Genomic DNA, 11,628 nt, shown 5'->3' on the forward strand with positions numbered 1-11,628 from the left:
AATAAATAAATATAAATGGTTCTGGTAAGTTTGATTCTATTGCATACAAATAGTTATATTATTTTACATTTCTGTTTTTTTTTCAGTCTTATGTAGGTAATTATTTTTAATAGAAAAAATATTTATCCTAAATATCAGTTTATCATAATGTAAAATACAACTGGCAATAAAAAATAACCCTAACTTAGAGAGTGGAGATAAACAGTACCAGATTATATGTGTAGTTTTGATTGAGATATTAAAGTTAATTTTGAGTATATAATAATATTATGATAAACTATAGTTATTAGCAAGAAAAAAAATGTATTTTTAGGACTAAACACAAAATACAAGTCAATTAAAAATTCAAACGGTAAAATTACATAATTATTTTTTGTCATAATGATACTATAACTACATCAAGGTAAAATAGAAAAATGTACAATACACATATAAGTTTTTGTCATCACAGTAAAAATGTTCTATGCGAACCACAATATCCATTAAAGTACCATAAATGTATACCAATGGGCAAAAATAGGGACAGACCCAGAGCAGATCCAAGCCCCCTCTGCATTAATTTGAATGTACACTACACAAATATTTATCTTGTACGTTTTTAAATATTATACAAGTAGGTATCAAATCCCTAGAGATAGGTAGTGTAATAATGTATATACTATATTATTTAACTTATTCAATTACCTATTTAGGTAATTAAATTATTAGATTAAACATTACTTTAAACAAATGTAGAAATACAATACATGTGTATCGTGTATGATGTGAGCTTGAACCCTTGGATCTGTCCTTTGACTGATGCCAGTAGTTAATACTATTTTTAAAAAATTTCATGATGACATTAACATTTTAAAATCCAAATATACAGGTACACAATTTTTAAATCAATAGATTAGACTTAATAATTTATGCACTATCTAAATGGTATCGTCCACATTTAGTTTATATAAACTATGATTTAACTCTTTAATTATTTACACTAAAATCAAACCAAATATATTAATTATAAACTATAAGTCGTGAACATAATCAATTAAACAAAAAATTTACAAAAAAAAAAAGAAAAACATTAAAGAGGTCTAGAGATCTAATGAGCCAAGTTCAATGGCTCTTGTAACTCCTGAACAGGCACCGGTACACATTGTTCTTCAAAATTTTGAATGTTTGCCACCATTGTGACATCTACGTTGCTGGGTGACGAATCAAACTATAACACACAGACATAAGCTATTGTTAATAAAAACAGAATTTTGTGCATACGATTAAAAATTGTTTGCACAAGACACTGGTATTCATTAGTCGACCAGTGTCCCAGTATACAGTTTTCAGTATGCTGACCTTTTTCGGTCTACCTCTCTGCTTGGGTCCAGGAAGGTGAGCCATGCTGGCATGCTGCTGCATAATATGATATCTTAACTTGTCTGACCTCGAGAAACTCTTTGGACACTCTGTGCACATAAATGGTCGTTCTCCTGTATGCGTCCTGTGGTGACGTTGCAAATGTGATAGTCTTAAAAATGACAGATTGCAGAATGAACACTGATGTGGTTTCAATCCGGAATGGGTTTGCATATGACGCCTAAGGTTTTGTTTGTTCAGAAACGTCCGTTGGCAAGTTGGGCACTCAACAGACCCGGTGAGGTTAACTTTGTTTTGGGCCTCAATAAAGGCTTGAAAATCTACTTGGGTCGGCTGGTACTTGGGTTGTGACAGTATTGTGGGTTTGTTTTCGTCTATATGCTCATCCATCATCACTTGAGGGCTTAACATAGCTGAATGTTCAAAAGACGTATTATTATCAGATGAATCGTCCTCGCAAGGTACTTGGAATGTCCTCGAATCAGTTTCAATTGAGCTAGTGCTACCATTTGTCTATACAAAAAAATAAAATATGTTTTATTTTACTGCATATTAATTCAAAGACGGTAACCAATATTGGATTATTAAATTATTTACCATTTCAAACTTATTATTAGCATCTTGGTCAGAAGTTTCAGATTTAATTGGCGTATAATTGAATGTTGGCTTATGTTTCGGTTGATCGTTGGATACAGTTTTCTCTGACAAACCTAAAAATTAATTATTATGATAAATGTTATTTTTTAAAATTTAAAATTAAAATTTTTTTAATTAACCTTTAATTTGCAACTCTCTAGCGACTTTCAAAAGAGAACTCAAACTGCTCTCTTGTACTTCAACAGAACCCACGTACATATACTGGCACAGACTCTGCATCTCATGTAAGGTAACACCTCTCATTATCACTGTAGGATGTTTACACGGATTTTCTTGAAAGATTGTCTCAAAGTATGGACTACACGCGGACAAGATTAGCTTATGCGCCTAAACATAAATTCATAAAATATTTCGGTTAGTAATTATTAGGATAGGATCACTTGATTTATTAATTTAAAATTATTGTAAATTTGATATAACATACCCTCAATAGGCCATCTTGACAAGCAATTGTCACATCGACGAGAATTTGTTCGTTAAACAGACATTCGAACAGTGCACGTAAATTTTCCAAATGATTATTCCACCGTAGATGAAATGATTTATTGCCCACTTCCATGTCGTTAGTCATCTAAAAAATATGTATAAATGGTTATATTTGTTTTTAACTTTATATAGAAATATAAACGATATATTAATTTTCTTTTAAACAATCATTTTACAAACATTTCTGTTTTTTGAACAGTAGAATTCTCACTTATTTCTTTTGTTTTATTGAAAATAGTTTTTTAGTAACATAAATTAGAATTTTATAATGACGATATTATTTTTCAATTACCTACTTTTCATTGTAGGCATATTATTTCTATTATCATCCCAAGTAATTAAATGGAAATATTTCGATAGGTACAACAAAATTCGATAATTAGATAATAATATAAGGTACCCATTATGAATTCCACGGTTAATATACAAAATGTTTTTAATGTTTTATAAACAATATATTATACGCCGTTGTTTCGTTCATTTTTATGTACGCGTAATATTGACTAGAATTTTGGTCACCCCTGCGAAGTACCCGAGCATCATGCCGGGGGGCCTTGGATTTAGTGTGTGTATATCTGTGTATATTCACTCACACAAACACTCGTACACAAGCGCTACGCGTACATATACCGTGTGCTGCGGAAAGGGACGGGTGTATGGTTGGGGGCGGGCACGCCACAGGCGGGGGAGCCGGACCTTTTTGGATAGACCTGCTGCATGCACGTCCTGACTATGGGGCAACATTATAAAACCTTAGCGAGGGTCCCGCATGTGCGCACCAACGCAGTGGCTACAGTTTAAAAACGTTCACGTCATTATTCAGCTGATTGAATGTATATGAAATCAACTGTTTCCCCCCCGAAGTTAGTTTTAAAAACTAAAACCAAAAAAAAGTAGAGATAATAGAATATTTTGTAATTTTGTTGAATTACCAGTGTCGAATGAAGAAATTCAGATCAATGATATCTTGTTGGTAAATTTTGATTTTTTTATCAATTTTATAAAAGGACAAAATCAATATAATTTATTCAGTTTTATTGAATGTACGGTAATGTGCATAAAACATAATATGCTTATTTCATTCAAATAAATGATAATGGCCATAGTCAAAGCATTATTTAATAATAGTAAAAAATTCAGATATAAAGCATATAATTAATTAATAAATATATATATTATTGTATTAAAATATTAACTGTAATGCTTATGACATTATATTGATACTTGACAGGGATTAGCTAATTATCTCCATTATGATTTATGTGTGACCCAGTGATTCAGAAATTAAAACTAAAAATATAATATGTTCTGATGTAGCTCGAACGTTTTATTTTGGTTAGGTTCATATTATAGGTTATGCCGGTTATGGTATACGTCAACACAAATTAACTATTTTAAATAACAATATGATTCTATATGTATGAATTTCAATAGACTTTTGAATAATCAACATAAAGATATGATTTATATCTCTCAAGATTCGACAATTTCGAAAAAAAAAACGAAGGAAATTGTTTATAAATGTATATAAACGGAAAAGACAACAACACTTCGAAATGAATATATTATTACAACGTGTAAAGTCTTCCATTATTCGTTGAACGGAATTATATGACATTTGGTTGTCGTAATTTTACTAACAAGTGATACTGAACTTGGCTCTTCGATCTGGCAGGCAGTTCAGCAACCCTTTTTAGCTTGAAATATATATTTTTTTTGTTTCACGTGTGTGTAGGGGGTAGAAAGTGGGGGAGAACTGCCACGAGGGAACCGTCGTAGCGATCGTTAAAAGCGCGGGCCCCGTATATATATATACACGGGCGCGCGCGCGTGTGTATGTGCGCGCGCGCGTTGTGGGGAGGGGCAGCGTGAAAGGGGGATTAAAACAAGGGGGACAGACCCTTTGCTTGGTGACTCAGTGGGGGTATAGGGGGAATCCACAGTCGATAATATTGCACGAAATAATGCAGGGAGAGCCTACGCCATGGAGGGTGAATTGGAGGGGAGAAAAGGACGCGGACCAAAAGCTATGTTGGAAAATTATGATCTTTTTAGAAAACATTCGACGAAGAATTCCCGGATTTAGAGTCTTTTGAAGAGCAAAACTATTGTGAAGAGCGAAAAAAAATTTATCCATTAATCAATTTGTACATTTCTATCTAAATCCGGAAAAAAATAAAATAAAACGTCCGACCTCAGTAGGTGGTGTCTATTGAAGGCAAATCGTGCTGTAGATAGCATGTGTCGACAAAACAGGTATACCTACGTATTTAATTCATGACCTGCGATTGTTATTTTTGTTATGTTTTGGTATCATTAGTGAACGGTGTGCTGTCCCTTTGCCGGATGTTAAATAGTGTCTGCAGACAAGCAAACAAAAAGTAAGGAAGAAGAAATACGATTTCAAATCTGTTTAAAAATATGTTGGTAGAGTTCTACGTTTTGATGTTTATACATATTTCATACATAAATAATATATTGATTTAATTATACATTATGCCTTTATGTATGAACAAATTAAATAATTAAATTTATTATATGTTATAATACATTGCAGGTGCCCTAAACGCAATTATCTTACGATTAGTTTGCATCTTTTTCTATACTAAAAAGTCGATCTAATATATCAAAGCAAGTAATATTATGCAAAACTTATTATTGTGACAGTATAAGCAACGCACATGTGCATATGTGTTCATTCACATATTGATAACAATAACCCAACTAATCAGATTTTAGTTTAAACATAATTAGTATCTAAGTGGAAATATTTTATACGAAAATTATATCAAAAAAATAGTATGTCAACAATTTTTACGTTGCCTTGGTAACGTCTGGAGTGAAAAAATAAAAGCTCGAGCATTTTTTTTTTACATTAGTGCAGCCGAAGGCCATGTATTTTTAGACCCTGCGTTCACGTTCGCAGCAGTATTTCGGGGCGGAACAGTTATACGACGTCGCCTGGGGTCGGGCACCACGATGGGGGGTTCCCAGTAGTGGATGGGGTTACCAGGCTTGTAAACGAGTGGTGGGATGGTGGGAGGGGGGTTGGATAAGGGACTTCCCTCTAGGGGTCTTGTTTTGTCCGTACCGGCACCCCTGAATGCGTATATATCTCCCCCACGATGTTGTGAAACTCAATATCGACCCGGCGACCAAAACGCTCTCGCCGCTCATGTATACAGTGCTGAGTGAGAAATAGAAGGGGAGGAGAGAGAAAAACCCTCGAAGGAAGCCCCTATACGAGATTCCAGGTATTAAGTTTGCGAGCCGTAAGGAAAGTGCGTGCAGGACGCTCCCTTCGATGCTATATATAAGGCAGTTTTAGAGCTTCATATATCATCAAAGACTTTTAGGATTTCAGAAGAGAAAAAATTCGCCCTGACTAAATTTAAATTATAAATATAGTAAATATTAATTTATTCAGACAATATAACTTTAAAATTATCTAAAATATTATTGTACGTAAATACTCATTTATTTAGAATACATTGCAACTTTAATGACTCCCAGAATTGGTATTTAAATTTGAAATTAGAACAGCGCTCAGCTTTTAGTTTTTAATTATGTAAATTAGATACGTCAAATTTTACTCGAAGCACATACTATGTACACCAAAAGTATAGTCCACAACAAGTTATTCTATTATAAAATAAATATAAAATAATGTATGATAGAATCAGTTCACAAGATTATATTTTTTACAATTTATACTGAGTGGTTCGATATTAGTACTTAACGATTTTGATAATACTTGAAGGGTAAAGTAAAAAAGTTTATAAAACTCAAAAGTTAGTATTTTATCATTAAAATTAAACCAATATTAACGTTGTAAATTGTCCATCAGTAAGTAGCTAATAAATCTTAGGTTTATTACATTCTGTGGTAGTGTGGTAATATATTGGTTAACATCACACACAGGCTAGGTAAGGCAAATTCGAGTAAAAATTCACAATACTTGAGTCTTGAATAATTACTCCAATAAAATATAATTTATTAATAAAAAATTAAGAAATATTTAACTATAGATTTTAAAAATTAATAAATATTACAAGAAAAAATATTTTTTGGAAATGTATACCTATTTTATATTATTTTATACACACGCTAAAAGCATACGAATTATACGTGTGAAGGAATATAATATTATATATAAATATATTATAATATATACATAAGTAACGTGCTTAATGAAACGCATACACGAATGTTTTTTTTCTTAGTAGGCAAAGATATATTTTCCCCAAACATCAATGCAGGATATAAGTTTTCCCTTTCTTTTTTTCCTTATTCATATGGAAGTTAGGTACCTACCTATATACATTTTTATGTTGACCAATGACTTTTTCAGTCATTACTTGCCTAACTCTGTATTTAAATGGTATTGTATATTTGTATCATATAAATGTAAAAATATTTCAACATTAAATTATAATAACACAAGTAGCGCTATATGTTTATCAATGTATTTAGATAGGTTAATTTTAATTAGGATAAATATTTTTTAAAGAAGGCATTTCAAAATTAAAATAATTAATTTAATTGGCTCGTACTATATTTTATGAATATTAGTTATTGGAGATTGGAAAAGGTGATATTACGCTATATCTATTTATATATATATATATATATATGAATATATTATTAGTATCTATTACTATATAATAATATAAAGATGCCTATGGGTATTATGTGTTTGTTATAGATTACAAAGGAAATATTATATTTGTATTAAATTTCTTACGGTGAAGCAGAAAAATTCACCGTGAAGCTCATTATAGTTTGACTTTCATATTTCGTTTTTTTTTTTTTTGACTTAGTAGTTTCTCAAAATTTTTCTGACGATTGTCATGCAGTGTTTGTGTAGATACTCATATTTGTAAATTACCAATATTTTTAAACTTTTTTTGGTAGGACTTGGCGTGATAGACAGAGACTACCGATAAAATAGAGGATCCCCAGTCTGCGCAGACCACAATAATATGCTTTGCAATAAAATGTAAATTACTTGTATCCCTTGGTTCACGTCAAACTCAGAAAATCGTCGTCATTTTTGAGGCTAGGTCACTATCACTTGCAAATAACTTATTGTTTGTTTCGCTACGGGAAGTCCAGGCGCGGATACAAGGGAGCGATGCCCCCCCCCAAATGTTACAAAACGAAAAAAAAAATATTACACTAATATGCCAAGAAATGATAAAATTATATTTTTCTTATAGCAACTATAAAAAAACTAAAGTTTTAGGCTGTTATTTTTTAGTTTTTAAGTACATAATAAATAATAATAAATAACTACATTGTTTTGCGGATCGTTCTATTTATAATTCGGTAATTTCTAATCGTGCCGACTGACGACGTGACGGAAACTGGTCGTCGTCTCATATCGTAGTCGCCCGCATTTATATGCCTACAGTAACTGTTATAAATATTTTCATTCGGTATCATTAATTTTATTCTGTGCAAGATTTTATTCTGTGCAATACAGTCTACATGAACTACCAACACCGACGACAATATTTATACATCATTAAAAAGGTGGACAAGTGGGTGTCACTCTGCTGTACAGTAGGTTACTAGTGGGTCACTGTAATGAATGGTGTTAAATTTGAATTCAATGATATTAATATAATATCATTGTATAAGAAAAACGATTCTAAGCGATGAATATTAGGTACTAAGTAAATTTAATGACATTATTGTGAATAAAGTAATTTATATATTATAACCTTTGTATGCCTTTATATACTATACATTTAATAGGTACTAAATAACAAACTGTCCTAATGTACTAACCGTACAAAGTGTCCTACAACCGGTATTAACTATAGTTTATATAATATAATATATTACTACCTATTTTTTTAAAATTTTTAGTTGAAAGGTTATTCCTTTACAGGGTTAAGAAATATTTATGGTAAATGATAATACTTATAATATTATAAAATTATTGAATTTTATATATTATATTATGTCCATAAGATAAAATGGCCCTTTCTAATAATTACTATGGATCCACGCCTACCCTTATGACATATTTTTAAGTCTTAACAAGTAGTAAAATATTTGTATAGTGAAAGTACACACTATGCATTATTTACCTATTTAATTCGTTATTTAGTTGTTTATGTAGGTACTTTATAGCTACGTTTATACCTATCTATAAGTAGTAGGTAGGTATAGTAGTAGGTATCTACTATAGTTATAGGTAAATTAGAATATTATAAATACGAATGAGGTAAATATCACAAATTTGTAATACACCAATACTACACATGTAAAACCTGTTCTAACATACGATAGAATGTAAAAAAATAAACTTAATGAAAACAAAAAAAATTGGCCTATTTTTTAATCTTTTATAATTACACACGTAGGTAGGTATATTATGTACTGGACTCGACTACAAGGTCTCCGCTAAAATTATACCAATTTTACCTTGGGTGTCTACTGCAGACTGTAGTGGATATCGAACACAACAGTAAAACACGAATGTCGCGTAGATAGAACTACTATTATAGATAGTAAACATTCCAATAACACGTCGAACGTACACGTTACGTTGCCCGATTCCGAGAGAACAAGCGCAATAACTACCCGAAACGTCAATCGTGTGTCAATCGACTAATTTATTTCGCTGTTTGGACAATTGGACAACAATACGACATACAATAGCTGGGGGATTTGTACGTACCTATGTATTAATACTATTTCGTAACGATTGTGACTCGTGTAAATGGAAATCGATTGCGATGACAAACGAGTCAGTGGCGGTGGTTTTGGGCGACGAAATAACGCGTTTGAGGCCAACAACTGCATAGCAGTTAAGTATATCACTCTCGCTCTTCTCCTTTACCCTAAACGAGGACGACACTTATATAATGGTATATAAAGTGGGAGACAGGTATAACTGGGTAAGAACTACATGTCATTATCATATCACTACAACTCGCACACCACGGGTTACTCGGCAATTAACGGACTAATGAGAGGACGGTGATGATATTATCATAAGGACGCAATAAGTAGGTACGCGATGCTGGATTTATAATCGATAGTGAAACGGAGGTCGTTGTTCATGTGGACAGAAGATTTTCACGTGGACAACAGCAGCGTTGTGTAACAGTCGTACTCGAACGTCCTTGTCACGCGACTTAACTTTATATTATTATTATAGTAACCAGTGGTTCATCTCAAAACCACCTTATATACATAATACGTGCGATTATATTATTAATATTATGATTACGGTTTGGGTTCCCCGTCGCCACTGACAGACAGTGCGGTAAAAAAAATAAAATCGAAACCAGTTTCGGGGGGGACCGGTCCACTAGCCGCGCACGCCGCCGCCGCCTATATAGTGATGTTAATAATATGCTATCCTAGGACAACTAATCACGGTGCCGCTGTCCGGGACCGTAGCGGAGATTAAAATATAATATTTATAAAAATAAAGCATCGTGCGGTGATTAACACGCACACGTGCTGCTGCCACTCGGTTCACCTGTTGTATAGCCGTCCGTCGGATGCAATGATCCGCGAACTGCCATAATACGCGCAGTCTCCGCCGGAAATAGCCGGTATGCCCGGCCTTACGATTCCGTGGATAGTTAATAATATTTTGTCAACGAACATATTATATCGGCCGTGGGTATTCTCGATCTATATACCGTATACGACAGTAAGCTGTACCTACAATATTGCGCGCTTCTATTACGCCATGGCACTAATTTTAGGCTACTATAATTAATTATACTCCAGCTGCTAAAATACTGATACGATACTGATATACTAACGTGTATTATGTTATTATTATCATTTAGAGTAAACTGAATAATACACATAGATAATATTATATTGAATAGTATTACCTCTTTTTACGGTTCCTGGGTGACGGCAGTCGGCAGACGAAGATATACGATATAATATTATAATATAATGTCAATTATTACAGTACGATATAATATTATGATAACAATTAATAATAATATTGAGAACTGATCAAATTTAACTGGTGCTAGGCGTCTGCGGCAGGCAGGCTGGTGGGCGGGCGGACGTCGGCGGAACGCGCGTGACACGATTCGCACACGTCGAGAACGTTACTGAATTTCACCACCGCCGCCGCCTAACGTACGTGCACGCCGTGGTGCGGCCGACGGCAACCCCCTCTAGGGTACGGGTCGGCGGCCGTGACGTCATGTGACGCACGCGGCAGTATACGCCGTCCCCCTCCACCGCCCGTGCGGACGCTCACACGCACGCACACCCACCGAAGACCCCCCTTCCATACCCTTCACCCAAATAAACATGGTGAGGAGGACCCCCCCCCAAATGGACGACGGATACTTGGCGCCTGTACACAACACACACACACAAACGCGCGATCGCAAACACACACACACGACAAGCACACCCACACATACACTCGGACGGTGGCAGGTGCACACAGCGGCGGTGGGTACAAAGGGTCCGGACTCACCCGAACCCCTCCGACGACGACCCTAAACGCCCACGCCCCTCCAACCAGTGTCGGAAAGTCGGCGGCTATTTTCGGGGCACGCACATATAACCGGTTTTCCAGTCCGTTGGCTCGGCGTGTAGTGACGTGCCCGTCGAGGGGGCAAACATTTTCACTGGGGTTATACTTGCACGGACATGGTCAGAGGGGGTGTCTATCCACTGACTATCCCACCACCACCACAGCCGATTATATAAAAATACTTGATAACTACGTTCTGCGCTGTTGTATGATGACAGATAATAATAATAATAACATATTTTAATAATATTACAAATTACAATAATATAACTATTACCTACAAATAGTGCATAATATTATAGGGAACTGACCGATAATACGTGTGAGCAGACGGGGGTATCGCACCGATCGGTTCGCAGGCAGCAAATAATTTACAAGATAAGAACGTGATGAATGTTTATGAAATATCACGTCACGATTTGTGCATTGCGCGTATGGTGACAAAACCGTTATAGACGTTAGTAAGTTAACCACTGCTATTGGCGATTGAAAGCTTATCAATTTTCTGACCGGCGAGGGGTAGATCTGTAACGGGGAACTGAAAAAATAACATATAAATGATACACGTTACAGCTTATCAATTTCAATCG

At 34.4% G+C, this 11,628-nt stretch overlaps 1 protein-coding gene across 1 annotated transcript; it reads right to left on the reverse strand.

Moving 5' to 3' along the window:
* Nucleotides 1-7: 7 nt before the first annotated feature.
* Nucleotides 8-10,617, reverse strand: LOC132941140 (zinc finger protein 572-like). Its single transcript, XM_061009068.1, has 6 exons — nucleotides 10,371-10,617; nucleotides 2,441-2,587; nucleotides 2,136-2,343; nucleotides 1,957-2,069; nucleotides 1,339-1,872; nucleotides 8-1,207 (listed from the first exon to the last, which is right to left on the reverse strand). Exons 2-6 carry the CDS (start codon nucleotides 2,585-2,587, stop codon nucleotides 1,088-1,090), a joined length of 1,122 nt encoding a protein of 373 aa, XP_060865051.1. The 5' UTR covers nucleotides 10,371-10,617; the 3' UTR covers nucleotides 8-1,087.
* Nucleotides 10,618-11,628: the final 1,011 nt, after the last annotated feature.

The sequence above is a fragment of the Metopolophium dirhodum genome, chromosome 3, assembly GCF_019925205.1.
Source record: "Metopolophium dirhodum isolate CAU chromosome 3, ASM1992520v1, whole genome shotgun sequence".
NCBI classification, from domain to species: domain Eukaryota; kingdom Metazoa; phylum Arthropoda; class Insecta; order Hemiptera; family Aphididae; genus Metopolophium; species Metopolophium dirhodum.

What these genes read in the sequence shown, in the direction of transcription:
- LOC132941140 (XM_061009068.1), bottom strand. Translation starts at nt 2,587, where the DNA reads ATGACTAACGACATGGAAGTGGGCAATAAATCATTTCATCTACGGTGG. An exon ending in GTCAAGATGGCCTATTGAGG is followed by an intron (nt 2,344 to 2,440) that starts GTATGTTATATC and finishes ATTTATGTTTAG; the next exon opens with GCGCATAAGCTAATCTTGTC. An exon ending in CTAATAATAAGTTTGAAATG is followed by an intron (nt 1,873 to 1,956) that starts GTAAATAATTTA and finishes TTTTTTGTATAG; the next exon opens with ACAAATGGTAGCACTAGCTC.